The sequence below is a fragment of the Pristiophorus japonicus genome, chromosome 1 (genome assembly GCF_044704955.1).
Source record: "Pristiophorus japonicus isolate sPriJap1 chromosome 1, sPriJap1.hap1, whole genome shotgun sequence".
Lineage (NCBI taxonomy): Eukaryota > Metazoa > Chordata > Chondrichthyes > Pristiophoridae > Pristiophorus > Pristiophorus japonicus.
In genome coordinates this window covers 506,881,651-506,904,765 of record NC_091977.1, presented here as the reverse complement: position 1 = coordinate 506,904,765, position 23,115 = coordinate 506,881,651, and the positions used below count along the sequence as shown (strand labels likewise).

Here is a 23,115-nt window from a genome sequence, read left to right as displayed (position 1 = left end):
TGCTCGCAGTACTCCAGGTGCGGCCTCACCAATACCCTGTACAGTTGCAGCAGGACCTCCCTGCTTTTGTACTCCATCCCTCTCGCAATGAAGGCCAACATTCCATTCGCCTTCCTGATTACCTGCTGCACCTGCAAACTAACTTTTTGGGATTCATGCACAAGGACCCCCAGGTCCCTCTGCACCACAGCATGTAATTTCTCCCCATTCAAATAATATTCCCTTTTACTGTTTTTTTATCCAAGGTGGATGACCTCACATTTTCCGACATTGTATTCCATCTGCCAAACCTTAGCCCATTCACTTAACCTATCTAAATCTCTTTGCAGCCTTTCTGTGTCCTCTACACAACCTGCATTCCCACTAATCGTTGTGTCATCTGCAAATTTTATCACACTACACTCTGTCCCCTCTTCCAGGTCATCTATGTATATTGTAAACAGTTGTGTTCCCAGCACCGATCCCTGTGGCACACCGCTAACCACCGATTTCCAACCCGAAAAGGACCCATTTTTCCCGACTCCCTGCTTTCTGTTAGCCAGCCAATTCTCGATCCATGCTAATATATTTCCTCTGACTCCGCGTACTTATATCTTCTGCAGTAACCTTTTGTGTGGCACCTTATCGAATGCCTTTTGGAAATCTAAATACACCACATCCATTGGTATACCTCTATCCACCATGCTCATTATATCCTCAAAGAATTCCAGTAAATAAGTTAAACATGATTTCCCCTTCATGAATCCATGTTGCGTCTGCTTGATTGCACTATTCCTATCTAGATGTCCTGCTATTTCTTCCTTAATGATAGCTTCAAGCATTTTCCCCACTACAGATGTTAAACTAACCGGCCTTTTGTCTGCCCCCTTTTTAAAACAGAGGCGTTACATTAGCTGCTTTCCAATCCGCTGGTACCTCCCCAGAGTCCAGAGAATTTTGGTTAATTATAACAAATGCATCTGCTTTAACTTCCGCCATCTCTTTTAATACCCTGGGATGCATTTCATCAGGACATGGGGACTTGTCTACCTTGAGTCCCATTAGCCTGTCCAGCATTACTCCCCTAGTGATAGTGATTATCTCAAGGTCCTCCCTTCCCACATTCCTGTGACCAGCAATTTTTGGCATGGTTTTTGTGTCTTCCACTGTGAAGACCGAAGCAAAATAATTGTTTAAGGTCTCAGCCATTTCCACATTTCCCATTATTAAATCCCCCTTCTCATCTTCTAAGGGACCAACATTTACTTTAGTCACTCTCTTCCGTTTTATATATCGGTAAAAGCTTTTACTATCTGTTTTTATGTTTTGCGCAAATTTACTTTCGTAATCTATCTTTCCTTTCTTTACTGCTTCATCCAAATCATTGATGTATATTGTAAAGAGCTGGGGTCCCAGCACTGAGCCCTGCGGCACTCCACTCGACACTGCCTGCCATTCTGAAAAGGACCCTTTTATCCCGACTCTGCTTCGTGTCTGCCAACCAGTTCTCTATCCACATCAGTATATTACCCCCAATACCATGTGCTTTGATTTTGCACACCAATCTCTAGTGTGGGACCTTGTCAAAAGCCTTTTGAAAGTCCAAATACACCACATCCACTGGTTCTCCCTTGTCCACTCTACAAGTTACATCCTCACAAAATTCCAGAAGATTTGTCAAGCATGATTTCCCTTGCATAAATCCATGCTGACTTGGACCGATCCTGTCACTGCTTTCCAAATGCGCTGCTTCATCCTTAAGAATTGATTCCAAAATTTTCCCCACTACTGATGTCAGGCTAACCGGTCTATAATTAGTTGCTTTCTCTCTCCTCTTTTTTTTTAAAAAGTGGTGTTACATTAGCTACCCTCCAGTCCATACGAACTGATCCAAAGTCGATAGACTGTTAGAAAATGATCACCAATGCATCCACTATTTCTAGGGACACTTCCTTAAGTACTCTGGGATGCAGACTATCAGGCCCCGGGGATTGATCAGCCTTCAATCCCATCAATTTCCCTAAAACAATTTCCTGCCTAGTAAGGATATCCTTCAGTTCCTCCTTCGCACTCGACCCTCGGTCCCCTAGTAGTTCCGGAAGGTTATTTGTGTTTTCCTTCGTGAAGTCAGAACCAAAGTATTTGTTCAATTGGTCTGCCATTTCTTTGTTCCCCATTATAAATTCGCCTGAATCCAACTGCAAGGGACCTACATTAGTCTTCACTAATCTTTTTCTCTTCACATATCTATAGAAGCTTTTGTTGTCAGTTTTTATGTTCCCGGCAAGCTTCTTCTCATACTCTATTTTCCCCCTCTTAATTAAACCCTTTGTGCTCCTCTGTTGAATTCTAAATTTCTCCCAGTCCTGAGGTTTGTTGCTTTTTCTGGCCAATTTATATGCCTCTTCCTTGGCTTTAACACTATCCTTAATTTCTCTTGTTAGCCACGGTTGAGCCACCTTCCCCTTTTTATTTTTACTCTAGACAGGGATGTACAATTGCTGAAGTTCATCCATGTGATCTTTAAATATTTGCCATTGCCTCTCCACCGTCAACCCTATAAGTATCATTTGCCAGTCTATTCTCGCCAACTCACGCCTCAAACCATCGAAGTTACCTTTCCTTAAGTTCAGGACCCTAGTTTCTGAATTAACTGTGTCACTCTCCATCTTAATAAAGAATTCTACCATGTTATGGTCACTCTTCATCAAGGGGCCTCGCACAACAAGATTGCTAATTCGTCCTTTCTCATTACACAACACCCAGTCTAGGATGGCCAGCCCTCTAGTTGGTTCCTCGACATATTGGTCTAGAAAACCATCCCTAATACACTCCAGGAAATCCTCCTCCACCGCATTGCTACCAGTTTGGTTAGCCCAATCAATATGCAGATTAAAGTCACCCATGATAACTGCTGTCCCTTTATTGCATGCATCGCTAATTTCTTGTTTGATGCTGTCCCCAACCTTACTACTGCTATTTGGTGGTCTGTACACAACTCCCACCAGTGTTTTCTGCCCCTTGGTATCCCGTAGCTCCACCCATACCGATTCCACGTCATCCAAGCCAATGTCCTTTCTTACTATTGCATTAATTTCCTCTTTAACCAGCAATGCCACCCCGCCTCCTTTTCTTTTCTGTCTATCCTTCCTAAATGTTGAATACCCCTGGATATTGAGTTCCCAGCCTTGGTCACCCTAGAGCCATGTCTCCGTTATGCCAATTACATCGTACCCGTTAACTGCTATCTGCGCAGTTAATTCGTCCAATTTATGCTGAATACTCCTTGCATTGATGCACAGAGCCTTCAGGCTTGTCTTTTTAACACACTTTGCCCCTTTAGAATTTTGGTGTAGTGTGGCCCTTTTTGCTTTAGGTTTCTCTGCCCTCCACTTTTACTTTTCTTCTTTCTATCTTTTGCTTCTGCCCCATTCTACTTCCCTCTGTCTCCCTGCATAGGTTCCCATCCCCCTGCCATATTAGTTTAACTCCTCCCCAACAGCACTAGCAAACACCCCCCCATTAGGACATTGGTCCCGGTCCTGCGCAGGTGCAAACTGTCGGTTTGTACCGGTCCCACCTGCCCCAGAACCGGGAAGTGAATTATTATTGATCAAGGGCTGTTATATGACTCACAGTCATGGAAACTATAATGGGTCTGGAACAATAATAGACTTGCCAACAGTCATGGATGGCAGACATGGTCAAACTCAGAGAATGGCTAAATAAGAATGAACACAATATTGTGGAGTTTGAATTAAGACTGAAAAAGGAAAAGAAAAGCGTACAGAAAAGCCCTTTGGTTTCAGAAAGGCAAGTCGCAAGCGTCTGAGGAAGGAATTAAGGGGAGAAATTCAGGAGCACCATGTTTGGAGTGCTAATTTTTGAAAGCTGGAAAAATCAGCACCAGCGCTAATGATTCCCGGCTTTCTATAAATTCAGTGTTAGCGCTCCAGGAAGGAAGTGTTTTTATTCCGTTTCTATTTCAGATTTCCAACATCCGTAGTCTTTCAATCTTGTAAAAGAAGTAATTGGTTCGGGGGATCTATGATAGCTACGAATATTATGACCGCAGCAAATATTTTTTTTAATTTGATTGGTTTATTTAAATAGATCCAAGGAAGACAGTTGACAAAGGAAACAGTGAAGCTCTCAGGGATCCCAGGATCGGGTGGGGGGCATGATAACACAGTACCAAGGAATGGAAAAAGTTCTTAATTATGTCTTTGTGCCAGAATTTACAAATGAGTCTGAGGATTGCCGTCTCCATACACAATTAGAATTTGAAGGGAAAGAGGGATAAAAAAAAAGCTGATAAGATTATGAAGTTACCCAGAAAGAATACTGAATTACAGAAAGGCAAGCAACCCTGACAGACATCATAATGGAGCATTAAAAGAGATGGCAAATCAGTCACATCCGAACAGACAATTTAAGAGAATTACCGGATGCAGCAGGTGTACTAAGGTGCTGTCGAGAAGCAAGTGCAGTGGCAGTTTATATAATGTAATTAAAAAAACAGAAAATCAGCCCAAGAACTGTCGGCCTGTGAACTTGACATTAATGGTGGGTAAAGTAACAGGAATGATTGTAAGAATAGTGAGATGTCACAAGAACCATAGAATGATAAAAAAGTAATCAACATGGATTTATAGGTGGTAGATCGTGCAGACAAGTCTATGATGCATCCTTTGAGGATATGAGAGAGTGAGTTGACATGGGGAACTCAACAGAATGAATAAACCTAGACTTCAGCAAAGCCTTTGATATAGTATCACACAGGAAATTACTTTCCACGATATAAAAAAAAGGCTTGCAATAGGATGGAAACTTCCTAAGTGATAAACTGGTTGAGACAGAAGATGCACAGGATAGTTGTCAAGTGAGCCGTAGCAAGAGCGCAGGTCGGGGTGATCCAAAGATGCACTGATATCTCCCTGCAGTCCACAGCTTTCTTCTTCATTATCAACCACACAGCCTATTTTGGTGTCATCTGCAAACTTCTTAATCATACCCCCAACATTAAAGTCCAAGTCATTGATATATACCGCAAAAAGCAAGGGACCCAGCACGGAGTCCTGCAGAACCCCACTGGATACAGCCTTCCAGTCACAAAAACACCCATTGACTATTACCCTTTGTTTCCTGCCTCTGAGCCAATTTTGGATTCAACCTGAAATTTTTTCCTGGATCCCATGGGCTTTTACTTTCGTGACCTTTCAAAAGCTTTGCTAAAATCCATCTACACTACATCATACATACTGCCCTCATCGACCCTCCAAAGGGGTACGGGGCCCAGAAGAACTGAGGGCCCAGGGGTAGCACCGTCCAGACCACACTGCAATATGTGTGTGCACTAGATTCGTGCAGCAGAGCAGGTCTCCAGTCGTCCTGGTTAACACTTGTTACTGGATAAAGGCCTAGCTCTGACAAGCCTGTGTGGTGGCTTATGTGCAATGGTCACCACATGTTAAAAAAATCCACGCACAGGCATCTTCCACCCCTTGAGTTCAGAACTGGAATATCATGTCCTTCATTGAAACATCTGCAAACTCATTTCTTTTGGTATGGAAGCGAGGGACTGCCTAGGATGATGATGTATCAATATAGAAAGATGTGATTGGTGGGGTGTCACATGGATTGTTTCTGGAGCTATTGTTTTTGGTTCAATTTATATTGGAGCATGGAGCATGAAACAAAGCTCTTCAATTTGCCGACGATATAAAATCAGATGGTGGAAGGGAGCACTATCGTGAATAGAAGAGGAACGAGTGGATTAGTTGCAGAGAGATCTGCACAGATATGAAGGTTGGACCAAAACATTGGGTGATGTACTTTAATGTAGAAAAATGAAAAGTCATGAAACTGTAAAAAGAAAATGAACAGCAAGAGCACAACATCAATAGGAAGAGTCTGCAGAAACCATTATCAGAGAAGGATTTAAGAACATAAGAAATAGGAGCAGGAGTACACCATATGGCCCCTCAAGCCTGCTTCGCTATTTAATACGATCATGGCTGATCCGAACATGGACTCAGCTCCACTTCCCTGCCCGCTACCCATAACCCCTTATTCCCTTATCATTTAAGAAACTGTGTATTTTTGTCTTAAATTTATTCAATTGTCCAGCTTCAATAGCTCTCTGAGGTAGTAAGTTCCACAGATCCATAACCCTCTCTAAGAGAAGAAATTTCTCCTCGTCTCAGTTTTAAATGGGCGGCCCCTTATTCTAAGATGTTGCTTTCCAGTTCTAGTCTCCCCTATCAGTGGAAACATCCTCTCTGCATCCACCTTGTCAAGTCCCCTCATAATCTTATACATTTCGATAAGATCACCTCTCATTCTTCTGAATTCCAATGAGTAGAGGCCCAACCTACTCAACCTTTCCTCATAAGTCAACCCTCTCATCTCCGGAATCAACCTAGTGAACCTTCTCTGAACTGCCTCCAAAGCAAGTATATCCTTTCGTAAATATGGAAACCAAAACTGCACGCAGTATTCCAGGTGTGGCCTCACCAATACCCTGTACAACTGTAGCAAGACTTCCCTGCTTTTATACTCCATCCCCTTTGTAATAAAGGCCAAGATTCCATTGGCCTTCCTGATCACTTGCTGTACCTGCATACTATCATTTTGCGTTTCATGCACAAGTACCCCCAGGTTCCGCTGTACTGCAGCACTTTGTAATCTCTCTCCATTTAAATAATGAACTGCTCTTTGATTTTTTTTCTGCCAAAGTGCACGACCGCACACTTTCCAACATTATAATCCATCTGCCAAATTTTTGTCCACTCATTTAGCCTGTCTATGTCCTTTTGCAGATTTTTTGTGTCCTCCTCATACATTGCTTTTCCTCCCATCTTTGTATCATGAGCAAACTTGGCTACGTTACACTTTGGGGGAGATTTAACAGGGAAAATCCTGAAATCATCAACACAAATGCGGTGAAAAGGGTAAACTGGATATTAAGGTGCACAGGTTGAGGGATTGAGCACAAAATCCCAGGACGTAAGAATTTAGTTTGTATGAAGCACTGGTCTGTCCTTGCCTTTGGCGCCATACCATACCAAATAGAAGAGACACTGGAGGTTTCACAAAGGGCAACTAAGTTAATAAATGAAACTGGATACCTCAGCTGTAAGGAAAGGTCTTTAATATCCTAAAAGGAATAGACAAACTGGATCCCTCAATTATGTTTAATGTTTTCACAAGATCTAGGATAAGGGAACATGGATCCAAGCACAGACAAAAAAAGGTGAACCAACAGTGGAGATATAACTTCTCCAAACATACCATACCGCAAGGTTCAGTGCTGGGACCCCAGCTATTTACAATATGCATTAATGATTTAGACGAAGGAATTGAGTGTAATATCTCCAAAATTGCAGATGACAATAAGCTGGGTGGCGGTGTGAGCTGTGAGGAGGATGCTAAGAGGCTGCAGGGTGACTTGGACAGGTTAGGTGAGTGGGCAAATGCATGGAAGATGCTGTATAATGTAGATAAATGTGAGGTTATCCACTTTAGTGGCAAAAACAGGAAGACAGAATATTATCTGAATGGCGACAGATTAGGAAAAGGGGAAGTGCAACGAGACCTGGTGTCATGGTACATCAGTCATTGAAAGTTGGCATGCAGGTACAGCAGACGGTGAAGAAGGCAAATGGCATGTTGGCCTTCATGGCAAGATGATTTGAGTATAGGAGCAGGGAGGTCTTACTGCAGTTGTACAGGGTCTTGGTGAGGCCACACCTTGAATATTGTGTACAGTTTTGGTCTCCTAATCTGAGGAAGGACATTCTTGCTGTTGAGGGAGTGCAGCGAAGATTCACCAGATTGATTCCTGGGGTGGCAGGACTGACATATGAAGAAAGACTGGATCGATTAGGCTTATATTCACTGGAATTTAGAAGAATGAGAGGGGATCTCATAGAAACATATCAAATTCTGATGGGAATGGACAGGTTAGATGCAAGAAGAATGTTCCCGATGTTGGGGAAGTCCAGAACCAGGGGTCACTGTCTAAGGATAAGAGGTAAGCCATTTAGGACCGAGATGAGGAGAAACTTCATCACTCAGAGAATTGGGATACTGTGGAATTCTCCACCAGAAAGTTGTTGAGGCCAGTTCATTAGATATATTCAAAAGGGAGTTAGATGTGGCCCATATGGCTAAAGGGATCAAGGGGTATGGAGAGAAAGCAGGAATGGGGTACTGAAGTTACATGATCATATTGAATGGTGGTACAGGCTCGAAGGGCCTACTCCTGCAACTATTTTCTATGTTTCTATAGAATGATGAATATGTGGAATAGCCGATCGAGGGAGAAGTGTAAGTGGAGATGTCACACAGTTCAAGAGGGGACGATGGATATTTTTTGGCAGACATGGCTCTTGCAGGCTGTGAGATGAAGTGGAGTAGGATGTCTGCGACCTTTTGGACTGGTACAATAGATAGAAATGGTCTTTACCAGCCTTGTACGGCCTTATGCTTGGAAGGACATTGGGACCTATTGAGGAATAATGCTTATTATCAAGTACAGGATGCACCAAAAGATATTGCAACTCTATCTATTTTTCCTCCATTCGGTCAGTTGACATATCATGGGTAACCATGGTCTCAAGGTGACTGCTTGAAGGAGTTGCGGAAGAACAGTTTTGCCTGAAGTGGTCATGGTTTTTTTTCTTGATTTCTTTTGCCTCCCCTAAGGGTAGTACTACTGGTTCAGGTGGTTGGTGTACGAGCTTGCACCATCTAACAGATAAGATAAGCACTAATGGGCCTCATGATCTTTCCTTACCCCTGTTATTGTAAGTTCTTATGTATTTGTTAACTCACCAAGGAGAGATTATTTCTGGTGATTATGGGCTCAATTTTCCGTAGTTATTTGCGCCATTTTTTTGGCGGCGCCTTTTTTTTGGCCTAAATTTAAAAATCCAAGTTTCCCCAAACATTGTGCACCAGTGTAACTCAGTTAGTTACGATTTTTTTAGGTTAGTTTTTTTTTTACCGCATTGGGGGTGTAACCTGCCACCCGCACCAATTCTGGCCATTTAAGCAAGTTTGGCCAGCTCCGATTTACTCCAATTTTTCTTCGGACGGTGTATGTGACCTCTGTGGAAAAACCTTCGGGGCAGTTAAGAAAATCTTGCAAGTAAGGAAATCAGTGCAGAAGATGCAGTTCCAGGGCCCAGACAGCAGCAGCAGAGAATGGAGAGAGAATGGGAGAGAGGGGGGAGGCCTTTCGGTCAGAGGTAGGAACGGGTACTGGAAGGGAGGAGACCCTTCAGCCTAGGAAAGTAGCGGGTACCGGGAGTGGGGGGAGGCCCTGCGGCCTGGGATAGTAGTGGGTAAAGGGAGGGAGGAGGCCCTTCGGCCTGGGATAGTAGCGGGTACAGGGAGGAGGCCGTCCTTCGGCCTGGGATAGTAGCGGGTACCGGCACTGGCATTGGGGGGGGGGGGGGGGGAAAGGGGGGGGGAGAGATAGACTTTTGTCATAAACAATTTAATAATTTAATGGTGGTAAGTTGCTGCAATGTGTAAGGTGCTTGTGCAGGTTGCTGTGGGCTGGCTGTTGTATGTATCACTTTCTAGCCTCAGCCTGCAATGTGACCCTGGTTACCCTGGCAACCCGATCTTTTTGGCGCCGACGTTAGGCTCCACCCCCAAAGCTAAAGGACAGGCTAGGCGGTGCCAAAATCAATAATTCAAACAGGAAAACTTGGGTGATTTTTTTTTTTGCCGTAGTTGGGCCCCAAATAAATAGGCGTAACTCTTCAAGTATGCCCAAAAACAGATTTGGGAAAAATTAAGCCCTATGTGTTAGCAACATTGTAAGATTTTCTCTTATTGCTGCATTGGGCAAAAATCATAAACCTGTTCTCTAAAGAATGTAACCATACTAAATACTCCTATGATTTTAATGACCTCACTCACACATGGTGACCTAAGGAACTCTTTCCTCCGTATTCTTTGAATAAAACAATATTGGTGCTAAAATGAACTTTGACCATAAAATGCTGCTTTTTTTGTGGAGCAAATGGATATGATCCCTATTGATGATTCATTTTGACAACATTGTCATAGATAAGTGCACATGAAAAATGACAGATGGAAAAGACTGCTCAGATATTTCAGGTCTCTTAATTGTGGTCGTAATATATTGAATTGCGCACCTTTTAGCTATTGGCAGAAAGAGCAGATGCAACCAAAACTAAGAGGGGAGGAACAAAATTAGATTGGGCTTCAGTATTTCTGAGTACATTCTCTCATTCCCACTTCATTCTCCCAAGGTCATTACTACTTTCCCCAAGACCACTGGTACTTCTCCCAGCTCCATTGCTGAATGTTAGAACTAACGTACATGCCCAAAATGACCTGCACTCAAAAATTGCTGGAAGTCTTCAGTGAATGATGCTCAATTCTGGCAACGTGCAGTCATCCAACAACTGCAAAAATGTTGTAAATCTTAGCCAAGGGATTGTAACCTAAAAATTCACTTCTTGTCTAAATGTTAATCCACCTCATGTGCATTAAACGTCGGTCTGACATCCACGAGGCAATGCACTAAAATATTTATTTTCTCCAAATAAAATATTGATGGTTGAGTAATTCTGATCTTTTTGCTATTCAAGGAATTTCAGCTTGGTTCAGTTGATGGGATCTCCTTCTGAATCAGCAGATTAAAAAACGCATTCATAAATTCATTCAGCACACCATTGCTGTCCCGACTCTTTGAAAGAGCTATCCAATTAGTCCCACTCACCTGCTCTTTCCTCATAGCCTTGCAAATCTTTCCTTTTCAAATATATGTCTAATTCTCTTTTGAAAGGCACTGAATCCCACTTCCACCAACCTTTCAGCAACCCCTGTCCATTTATATAGCATCATATCTTTTCCTCAGGCCATTCCAAAGAACTTAACAGTCAATAAATTACTTTTGAAGTATAGGCAGTGTAGTTATGTAGGCAAAATACAGCAGCCAATCTGCGCACAACAAGGTCCCACTAACAGTAAATTAAACGAATGATCACTTAACTTCTTTTTTTGGTGATGGTAGTTGAGGGAGAAGAGTTCACCTGGGCACTGGCAGAAATACCTGCTCTTCTCCAAACAGCTTCATGGGATCTTATAGATCCACCTCAACAGGCAGGTGGAGCCTCAGTGTTGCAGTTTATCCCAAAGATGGCGCCTCCAACAATGGAGTGCTTCCTCAGTGCTGCATTGAGCAGTCCATCTAGTTTATGTGCTCAAGTCCTGGAGTCGAACCAGTAACCCACTGACTCAGCTGAACCAAACGGACACCCTAGTTCCACTCTAGGATTTGAGTTCATAATCTTGGGTGGTATTCGAGTGGAGTACTGAGCGAGTGCTGTGTTGTGAGAGATGTCTCAGGTGATAGATCTCACATGATAAAAGTTCTTTTGAGGATGGAACAGACTTAGTCAACTATGGGAGCTCAATAGATTTAGTGCACCTAAGCTGCAGCAAAGCCCATCACGCAATACCATATCGCAGGCTATTTTATAAAGTAGAAAGGCACAGAATAGAAAGGAAGCTTTTGAAATTATAGGCTGAGCCAGAGGATGAGATGTTAAACCCCATCGACTTTTTCTGGTCATTCTGAACAGGCTTTAGTCGGTGAGCTTTCCTGATGTTCTGTCCCTATATTCTTTCCTCAACTAACACCATCAAAAACAGATTAGCTGCTCATTTGTCTCACATCTATTCATGGGACATGTGGAAAATAATTGCCACATTTAAACTCTATAATAACAATCGGTGACCTCCAAAAGTAAGTCATTGTATCTGAAATGCTTTGAGACGTTTGAAAGATGTGACAAGGTGCAAGATCAGTGCAAGTCTTTCTTTTACCAAAACTAACCATAGACTTGCCCAATTTGCTAACAAAACTGAAGTCACTGACAAATTAATGGGCCGGAATTTGTGGCCCCGATGACGGCGAACTGGCAGCGTTTGCCGTTATTTCACCTTTGAAACTGACCGCAACTTCAGGATTTAGCGCATGCGCAGCCTAACGCGGAAATCTTGACATTGCGGTCTGTCATTCACTGCTCCTCCACAGGCTGCAACTCGACTCCTAGCTAATGATACAAAATAGAAGCCACGGGAATCCGCAGCAGAGCATAGGACTGAATAGAAAACAGATAATAGCCCTGGTGCCCTGGCCAATATTTATCCCTCAACTAGCAGCACCAAAACAGATTTTCTTGTCATTTATCCCGTAGCTCTCAAGTGGATCTTGCTGTGTGTAAATTGGACATTTTCCTACAAAAGAACAGTGACAACATTTCAGAAACAATGCAGTGGCAGTGAAGTGCTTCAGGACATCCTGAGAAATTGAAAGGTGACTATGTCAATGAAATTTTCTCTTTCGGTCCTTTCTTTCTCTCTCTGCTGCTATGTGGGTAGGATAAACGTATTTACTAAAAGAGTGATGAAAATGTGTTCTGCAGAGCAGCAGAGGCAAAATTATTGAGGATATTTAGAACACAGTTGAAAGCTGTGCTGAGTGTGTTAGGGCTAGAGAGGGATATTTAGTTTTTTTCACATCTGTAACTTTTCTTATGTTCTTGTGTCATCATCGTCATAGGCAGTCCCTCGGAGTCGAGGGTGACTTGCTTCCACTCTAAAAGTGAGTTCTCAGGTGACTGAGGAATACAATGCGGGACCTACAGTCTCTGTCACAGGTGGGGCAGACAGTGGTTGCAGAGAGGGTGGGTGGGAGAGCCTGGGTTAACGCACGCTCCTTCCGCTGTCTGCGCTTGGTTTCTGCATGCTCTCGGCGATGAGACTTGAGGTGCTCAGCACCCTCCCAGATGCTCTTCCTCCACTTTGGGCGGTCTTGGGCCAGGGATTCCCAGGAGTCGGTGGGAACGTTGCACTTTATCAAGGAGGCTTTGAGGGCGTCCTTGAAGCATTTCTTCTGCCTACCTGGGGCTCGCTTGCTGTGTCGAAGCTCCGCGTAGCGCACTTGCTTTGGGAGTCTCGTGTTGGGCATGCGGATGATGTGGTCCGCCCAACGGAGCTGATCAAGCGTGGTCAATGCTTCGATGCTGGGGATGTTGGCCTGAGCGAGAACACTGACGTTGGTGCATCTATCCTGCCAATGGATTTGCAGGATCTTGCGGAGGCAGCGCTGGTGGTACTTTTTCAGTGTTTTGAGGCGTCTGCTGTATATAGTCCATGTCTCTGAGCCATATAAGAGGGCAGGTATCACGAGTGCCCTGTAGATCATATGCTTGGTGCCAGATTTGAGGTCCTGGTCTCCAAACACACTCTTCCTCAGGTGACCGAAGGCTGCACTGACACACTAAAGGTAGTGTTGGATCTCATCATCGATGTCTGCCCTTGCTGACAGTAGGCTCCTGAGGTATGGAAAATGGTCCATGTTGTCCAAGGCCTCGTCGTGGATTTTGATAACTGGGGGGCAGTGCTGTGTGGCGGGGTCAGGTTGGTAGAGGACCTTTGTCTTATGGATCTACAATATCAGTGACCCACTCTATAGTACATCAAGATTTAAAAAAAGCACTGCACCATTTTTGAGTCTCAGAGTAATTCTTCTGCATGTCATGTTAAATTTCAAACTTTAAATGTAAAGCAAAAAGCCGAGGCAAAAACTGTTAGATCCAGACCATTTCCAGAAACACTTCCAGAAACAAGTTTCTAATGCAACTCGTATTTTATTGTATATTGGAACGGGGCAGGGGGAATCAATAATTATTGTGGAGCCTCAAATTGAAATCTGAATTGACAAGGTTTGCACAATTTTGACAAATTTTGATTGCCGCTGTGTGGGGAAGCACTTAATTACTAAGTGTGATATATATCATTCTTTATTGCACTAAGATAAATACAAGCTACTGTATTTGAAAGAAAACAGGGGAATTGATTAAGCTGAGGTTCCAATGCAATTTTCCTAACAAACGAATGAGTAACGATTCCATTAGATGCAGTTAGGAAATGAATGAAGTACAATGAAAGATGGTATGCATGAACCAATTATAGGAAAATACAGTACATTTGATTAAAATACATTAGTCAGCACCAAAGACAATAAATGGATGATACAAGTAATATAAAATTACCTACAAATGGAAAGACTATTTTGTCTTATGCCAAGGGACTGATTTTACTCTGGGCTAAGTTTTGCCAAGAAATCTAATGGTAAAAAATATTCAGTCAAGTTCTGAACTATCTGTTGCTTTATGTGCCGAAATGAAGAATATAACGCTTTTTGCATTTATTATATGACAATCACAAATCATACTCTATTTTTATTGTTCCGTACCTTGGGGTATCCCTGATTCCATGCGTCAGTGCCCAGACAAAAAGGCAGATTAGGAAGTTTGATACTAAATTATACTGTATTGTTTCGAACCACGAATAAGTGTGAAAGTGTCCAGAAGATTTTGCCTGCAGCAACATACATGTAACATTTAGTTACCTGTCAAAACATGTAGCCCAAGTTACCAGATAATGCATTTACCTCTATGGAAAAAGTTCAGTTTGGGCAAGTGGACTTCTGTGAGAGTTTGTCCTGGTCACACAATTCTTACATGATCTGGAGAAGGGTGGTACTTCTAATCCTATTTGTTCCAAGCTATCATAGAGCACAGAAAGGGGCCATTTGGCCCATCGTGCCTGTGTCAGCTCTTTGAAAGAGCGATCAAATTAGTCCCAGTACCCAACTCTTTCCCCGTAGCTTTGCAATTTTTCTTTCTCAAGTTTTTATCCAATTTCCTTTTAAATGTCGCTATTGAATCTGCTTCCACCACCCTTTCAGGCAGTGCATTCTAGATCATAACAACTCACTGCATTAAAACATTCTCATTTCCCTCTGGGTCTTTTGCCAATTATCTTAAATACGTTTTCTGTTTCTTTGCCTTTCCCAGGATATTGTGCGGTTAGGGGGTGGATCAATGGTGCGCCCATTTCTGGATGGGGTGGGTTTGTCTTGTAGGTTAGACGACAATGTAAATAAGGAAGCAGTGAATAGCGAACAGGCTTGAGTTTTAAGAGTATACAAATTGTACTGCAGTTTAGAAAAATATTGCTTATACTTTCCCTCCAACAATACCCTTCCCTTTTCCTCCCCACCTCTCCTGGTGATGTCTCAGCATTGGCTTTAGCGAAGATGAGAAAAAAGGCATCTTAAAAAAACAAATTAAAAAAAAAAAGTATAGTCTTTACAGCACAGGAACAGAACATTCAGCTCAACAGATCTATGCCCACACATATAGGTTTATGGCCCACACAAACCTCCTCCCACCCTATCAACATATCCTTCTATTACTTTCTCCCTCATGTGTATATCTAGCTTCGCCTTAAATGGATCTGTGCTAGTTTTGCCTCAACTATTCCTTGTGGTAGCAATTTCCACATTCTAAGCATTCTCTGGGTAAAGACATTGCTCCTAAATTCCTTTTTGGATTTATTAGTGACTATCTTATATTTATGGCCCCTATTTCTGGTCTCCCCTGCAAACGGAAACAACTTCTCTATGTCTGCCCTATCAATCCCTTTCATAATCTTGAAGACCTCATAATGTGTATCTGGCCATGCTCTCTCAGACAGCATTAGTGTGATATAGAGAGAAGATATGTGAAGGCAAGAAATCTGAAATAAAGACAGATGCACAAAAGCAATTTCATACTCCAACTGCATGAATGAAATGCATAATCACCTTGCCACCTACCCGCGGTTATCATTAATTGTTTAGTTGCTTTTGAAATCTTCCTTAATATTTTAAACAAACTATTTTTGTCAGTGTTTCGATGATTAAGAGCAATGTTTACATGTGATAGATTGGGTTGCAAAAAGAATCTTTTTTTTGTTCCGGATGAAGAGGGAAGCTGAGGGGATAAGCGAAATCATTGGGTCTAATGGCAGCCTCTATCTAGCTGCTCATTTTTAATGGCCTACAGATTTCAATGGTTGACAATGGTTGATGAATGCAGTCACTAAGAACTGCATCAAAGAGGGGCACTATTCATTGCAATCCAGCACAATTAAACTCTTGATACAATTGATGCAGGGCAGAAGACTAAACACAGAGGCCAGAAAATAGCAAAGCTGCAAGAAAAGCATGGAAAATGATAGTTTTTAAATGTTAATAAGTGTCATGTATGTATGCTTGGATTTACTAGCCACCAGGTAGCGTCATTGTCGGAGTTCATTGGGCTGTGTGCACGGCCTAGGTATAAAAGGCCAACCATCTTGTAATGTACTCACTTTGGGCCCGAATAAAGTAAGCCAGGTTTGTACCTGTTCGGAGTTTACAGTATTCAGTCTATTGAGTTATTGCATACACAACAATAATCAAACAAAAGATATTAAGGATGTTTGGGTGTTTACCTTCTGCAACCCGCCGTAGCGCTGAATAGAGTCCGAGAGCTGGTTCTTAAGCCTGTCCAACTGTAACCATTCTCGCTGTGGACGAAAAAGAAATATCCATTAAACAGTCCGTATGACTCGTGATAACTGAAATCACCCATACTGCGAGGCTGGTTAGTTTGTAAGCAGCCATGCTCGCTCAGACGCCATTAGCGTGTTAGAGATAAAAAAGAGAAAAAATAAATGAAGGTGGGAAATCTGAAAGAAATAAAAATAAAACAGGTAGCTTTGGAAGAACACAGCAGCTCAGTCAACATCTGAACGATGATTGGAGGCGGGGATTGGCGGGAGGGGGGGGGAGCCTTCTTCTCAGTGTTGTGGCCAAGGGGGTCACTAGTCAAGATATTAAGCCTTTGCGCTTTCAGATGCTGATGACTGTGAATTTTTCGCAGAAAAATCTTGCATCCTTGACCATAAATTATGGGCCATTATCGGAGCTGTTGGTTTCCAGTGACTGAATGGCCGAGTTTGACATTTCTACGCTTTTCCATCCCTTGAAGTGAATAGGCGGGAAATCGAGGGCCGCCGAGCACAGAAGTGGGACTGAATTTGCTGGAACAGCATGTTTGGCGATAAAAGCTATTAATTGGACCTTTTAGCTCCCCTGTTCATATTGCACTACATTTGCGCAAAAATTGCTGGAACGTCGACCCATTCAAGGTTAATGACAAATCAGAGGCCCCATGATGGCATGGCCAATGGCTGACCCCTCAGACCAATCGGATGGCCCCAATGGCTGACCCCTCAGACCAATCGCGTGGCACCATGAAAAGGTGCGAGCAGACCTCTTAACACAGATTGAGGCACGGCTCTAAGAGTTAAGTGAGCTGTGACGTAGCAAATCACCTTAAATCAACCTCAAAATCTTAAATTTCACTTGAGAAAAACTTTGAAAAAAAGATGGTTTAAAATAATCCCTGGTGTCTACATGGTCCCTTTTCCACAGAAATGTTGGATGAGGTGGAGCGTCGGTGAGACCGGCTGCTGGGGACTGCAAGGACAAGGGCTCCCCGAAAGGTCAGCCGGATGGTGCAGAGGGAGTTTGCCACCTCTGTCGGCCAACGATTGGGAGACGAGTGCAGGAAAAGAAATACAATGTGACCAGAAAAAGCAAGGTAAACATTCTCAGGGCTTTAACTCAGAACACACAAATTTATTGTAAGAAGTAGGAAACTAATTGTAGTCTGCCTCTGTGATTGTTTTTTGACTGGCTTGAGATGTTGTCCTTCAATTGGAGAATTTCACGATCTGATCCGTTGGTTTGCTCAGGGAAGAATCCAAAGGCAAATAAATCATCAGAAGTCTGTTGCCATGGGAGACGACACTTCCATGGTGGCCAGTTGATGAATTTGACAGTTTCAATCTCTGTTGAAGAATCTATTATATTTTTTGAAAAGAGGCCTGTCAGAACGACACCTCTACCTCACACAAAGCAAGACATCATGGGAAAGAAATTGCGCTAAATGGGCGGCACCGCATTGGACGCCCGTTCTACGTCCCGCCCAATATTCAGTTCTACTGAAGTCAATGGAACTGCCCATCAGCAGGGCATGTTATGGGCAATCGAGCAAGACCTGTTTCTACCTCCTAAACTCTTCCCAGGTTTCCTCCGCAGTGCAAATAATGCTTAACACGTGGGAGCGTGCATGAAGTGGAGGAGGTATCCCTTTTTTTGAAGGACTTTACGCACCATGAGGACAGGGCCCTGCAGCTGCAAGGGTTCAGAGTACCGCGCCAGTGGGCTTGGCCAAGGTTGGCATCATGTTGACCCAGTCACTCGGCTGGTTCCTGAAATGAGGGGATTCCCCTATGAGGAGAGATTGAGCAAACTCGGCCTATATTCTCGAGAGTGTAGAAGAATGAGAGGTGATCTAATTGAAACATATAAAATTCTTTATGGGCTTGACAGGGTAGATGCTGAGATGATGTTTCCCCTGGCTGGGGAATATAGAACACTGGGGGGGGGGCGGCGGTTCACAGTCTCAGAATAAGGGGCCGGCCATTTAGGACTGCGATGAGGAGAAATGTTTTCACTCGAAGGGTTGTGAATCTTTGGAATTCTCTGCCCCGGAGAGCTGTGGATGCTCAAACATTTATATTCAAGACTGAGGTCGATAAATTTGGAGGAACGAAGGGAATTAAGGGATCTGGGGATAATGCAGGAAGGTGTTGAGGTAGAGGATTCGCCATGATCTTATTGAATGGCAGAGCAGGCTCGAAAGGCCAAATGGCTTACTCCTGATTCTATTACTTATGTCAGATGAGTTTCACAGCCTCTTGCTTTTCCTGCTGGGCAGCGAGCCACCGAAGAATGAGACGAAGAGGGGGGATCGATGGTGATTTGTGAAATTATGCATGGTTTCAATGGGCTGGATATGGAAATATTGGCTCCACTCGTGGCCGCGGTTGGGAGAATGGTAGTGAGGCTTGTGAGCATCGGCATAGGCCGCTGGGTCGAGTTGCCATTTTCTGTGCTGTGTATCGAATGTAAAGCTGACATTGTAATCTGAACATGCTACACCATTGTAACCATTTATTCTTCCTTCTCACAGTTCCACAAGGACCAGTGGTCACGAGGACAGAGGGCACTGGGGTGGTGACTCAGCGAAAGGAAGAGGAAAGGGGGGTAAAACCAAGTGGAGAATGAGAAGTGGGGTGGGCAAACGTATCCTTACGCTGCACCGTGAGGGCGCTGACGATGAGGGCATGCTTGCCGAGGCCACAAACAGAATAGATCAGGAAGTCCAGAACAATTCCTCTGTGGAATGATTCCCCGTGGTGAAGCGAACACAAAGAAGAACGGGCAAGATTGAAACAATAAACAATTGAACATGTAATCATTGCAATCATCATCATAGGCAGTCCCTCAGTATCGAGGAAGGCTTGCTATCACTCTTAAAATTAGTTCTTAGGTGGCTGAACAGTCCAATACAAGAACCACAGTCTCTGTCACAGATGGGACAGATAGTCGTTGAGGGAAGTGGTGGGTGCAACTGGTTTGCCACACTCTCTTTCCGCTGCCTGTACTTGAATTCTGCACGCTCTTGGCGACGAGACTCAAGGTGCTCAGCGTCCTCCAGGAATACGCTTCCTCCACTTAAGTCGGTCTTTGGCCAGGGTCTCCCAGGTGTCAGTGGGGATGTCGCACTTTATCAGGGAGGCTTTGAGGGTGTCCTTGTAACGATTCTGCTGTCCACCTTTGACTCATTTGTCATGAAGGAGTAGAGCGCTTGCTTTGGGAGTCTCGTGTCTGGCATGTGAAATATGTGGCCTGCCCAGCTGAGCTGATCAAGTGCGGTCAGTACTTCGATGCTGGGGATGTTGGCCTGGTCGAGGACGCTAATGTTGGTGCGTCTGTCCTCCCAGGGGATTTGTAGGATCTTGCGGAGACATCGTTGGTGGTATTTCTCCAGCGACTTGAGGTGTCCACTGTACATGGTCCATGTTTCTGAGCTATACAGGAGGGAAGATATTACTACAGCCCTGTAGACCATGAGCTTGGTGGCAGTTTTGAGGGCCTGGTCTTCAAACACTCTTTTCCTCAGGCGGCCTTAAGGCTGCACTGGAGGCGGTGTTGGATCTCGTCGTCAATGCCTGCTCTTGTTGACAGGAGGCTCCCGAGATTTGGGAAGTGGTCGACATTGTCCAGATCTACGCCGTGGATCTTGATGACTGGGGGACAGTGCTGTGCGGTAAGGACAGGCTGGTGGAGGACCTTTGTCTTGCTGATGTTTAGCATAAGACCCATGCTTTCGTATGCCTCAGTAAATACGTCGACTACTGCAATCAGTGCAATAACCAGTCAACAAATATCGGTGTAAACACAGATGAGAACAAAAAAGCTGCAAAGTCTAATTAGGAAAACTCAGTGCTGTGCAGGAAAGGTTCAACCATGCACACGTGATGATCCGGCAAGTGGTGAGAAGGACCATTAGGGTGCTTAAAGCAAGCTTCTGGCATCTGAAGAAGTCGGTAGGATGCGGGGGTCCTTCAATATGCCTCTGATGAAGTGGCGAAGATTGTGCACTGCACAATTTTGCCCCGCAGGAAGGGCTCAACCTTGACTTGGCAGACGAGATGCCCAAAAAAACTGAAAGACCCAACCCGCATGTCCATGGTTGTGGCCTCCCAGAAGGTGGCACAGTGGCGAGACAGCGGCTGGTGGCTAATGTGTTTCGGCAGAGACAGCCACCACCATTATTCCACAATCTTAACTGGCTGCAGCATGATTAATGGTGAATATCGGTGCAAATCCAGCAGATTGGCCATCGCCATTGACTGCTATGAGGAGAACGGACCTTTATTGGTTTAGGTGAGCCGATTGCCGGAGTGGCACAAGTGTCCCAGCAAATGACCGCGCAATGCAACACATGGCGTCTCTCACTTACTCCCGAGTTTGCTGGAACTTTTTTGTATTAGTAATGGAGTGGGTCGTTAATGCATCACCACCATGGCGCCAGTTCTCAGCCATTTCAGGCTCATGTATTAGTAAAATGCCACTGGACCCCACGATTTCAATATTGTTTTTTGGGAGGTTGCTTTAGCAACTGATTAGAATTGGGGCCTCTGGCTACGTTGGCCAAAGAAGTCAAATTCCATTCTTGTAACGCAAGTTCCTGGGAGATTCTTGCCAGTGTCCTGGCGATCGAAAGCCAGAATTCTTCCATATGGCCATAAATTAGATAAATCGGTTCAATTAGAAGCACAACAGCATTGGTCATCTGAGCTACAATAACACAAAAAAACTGCTCCAAAACTCTGGTGCACCAGCTAGGAAAACAAGTGGCGGAATTTACATATTAAATAGGATTTCATTATTAATGAATTAATAAAACCGCATTTAAAATGGATTAATAATTCAGGATGCAAAAGTGCAATGACTGTATTAGTTAAAAATGGATAACAGCCAGGACGAGAAGTAATTATATTCTATATGCAAATCTTACTGGTTTTAATTTTCTGGCAATTACATTTTGGTTTTAGGACTTGATTGCATAATATTTGAAGTTATTGTTACATTTCAGTTGTACTTACCCTGGATGATCCACGCACTATTTCCGAGAGCTGCTTAATATACTTTGTGGAGGAGCTGATAGTTTTATTTGTCTCCTGCTGTGTTGTATGCCTTTGGCGAAACAGAAGGGAGAAAGAGACAATAAATAAAATAAAGGCTGTGTTTGAAATAAAAACAGCTGAAATAACAGTGGAAAGAACAACAATTAGGACGTCGTCATCACTGAGATTTAAGTGATAATACTTTGACTTTAGCGGAAATTTTCAATATGCTCTCGTGGGGCTCAATTTTCCCCATGCCGTTTTTTGGCGTATTGCCAGAGTTACGCCCGTTTTTTTTTGGCCCCAACTCCTCCAAAAAAAATAACTAGCAAGTTTCCCCATTCTATTTTTTAAAATTGGTGCCATGCAGCCTGTCCTTTAGCTTTGGGAGATGGAGCTTAATGTCCACGACGAAAAAAACGATACTCCCCCTTCTGCGCATGTGCGAAAAAAAAAGACATTTTTGACGTAACTGCTATGGGCGCGCATGCCCAGTACAGCTCCTGGTCTGCATTCAGCCATTTTTAAACAGCCAGTTGTGTGTGAGAACTTTAATTCTCATTGGAAAAATCGGAGCTGAAATACAAGATGTAATACATAGAAAACATAGAAAATAGGTGCATGAGAAGGCCATTCGGCACTTCAAGCCTGCACCGCCATTCAAAAAGATCAGGGCTGATCATTCTTTCAGTACTCCTTTCCTGCCTTCTCTCCATACCCTTTGATCCCCTTAACCGTAAGGGCCATATCTTGAATATATCCAACGAACTGGCATCAACAACTCTCTGCGGTAGGGAATTCCACAGGTTAACAACTCTCTGAGTGAAGAAGTTTCTCCTCATCTCAGTCCTAAATGGCCTACCCCTTATCCTAAGACTATGTCCCCTGGTTCTGGACTTCCCCAACATCGGGAACATTCTTCCCGCATCTAACTTGTCCAGTCCCGTCAGAATCTTATATGTTTCTATGAGATCCCCTCTCATCCTTCTAAACTCCCGTGAATAAAGGGCCAATTGAACCAGTCTCTCCTCATATGACAGTCCAGCCATCCCTGGAATCAGTCTGGTGAACCTTCGCTGCAATCCCTCAATAGCAAGAACGTCCTTCCTCAGACTAGGAGACCAAAACTGAACACAATGGGCCCAAGTTTCCACATGATTTGCGCCTGATTTTTAGGAGCAACTGGTGGAGAACGGACTATCTTAGAAATCGCAATTCTCTACATTTTTTTTCTGCAGTTCTAGTCAGGTAGAACAGTTCTACTTTGGAACAGAATTTTTTCTTCAAAAGGGGGTGTGTCCGGCCACTGACGCCTGATTTGAAAGTTTCCACAGTGAAAACGTACTCCAAACTAACTTAGAATGGAGCAAGTGAAGATTTTTGTTGGACTGAAAAAACCTGTTCTACACATTAAAAAATCAGGCGCAGGTTATAAATTAGGCGTCCGGAACGAGGTGGGGGGGGGAAGGGAAGGGAGGAAGGGAAGTCATGAAATTCTACAATAAATCCTTATTTATACTTCTACAAATATTATACAAATAAATCCAACCTGAATAAACATTTATAAGCAAAGAAAAGATTAAATAAACCATCTTCCTACCTGTGTGAAAGTGCTTCAGACAGGGAGAATGCTGCAGCAAGCCTCACAAAACGTGGCAGCCGTTC

The 23,115-nt window shown here is 43.5% G+C and overlaps 1 protein-coding gene across 2 annotated transcripts in view; it reads right to left on the bottom strand.

Annotated features, from left to right (window-relative positions):
* The window catches only part of tsnare1 (T-SNARE Domain Containing 1), a 1,185,173-nt gene that overhangs the window by 330,840 nt on the left and 831,218 nt on the right, over positions 1 to 23,115 (bottom strand). For both annotated transcript variants that reach the window (XM_070876910.1, XM_070876900.1), the window contains exons 5-6: positions 21,430 to 21,520; positions 16,357 to 16,431 (exon numbers count right to left, since the gene is read on the bottom strand). In XM_070876910.1, the coding sequence (XP_070733011.1) occupies positions 16,357 to 16,431; positions 21,430 to 21,520 (166 nt within the window). The remainder of the gene's footprint in view (positions 1 to 16,356; positions 16,432 to 21,429; positions 21,521 to 23,115) is intronic.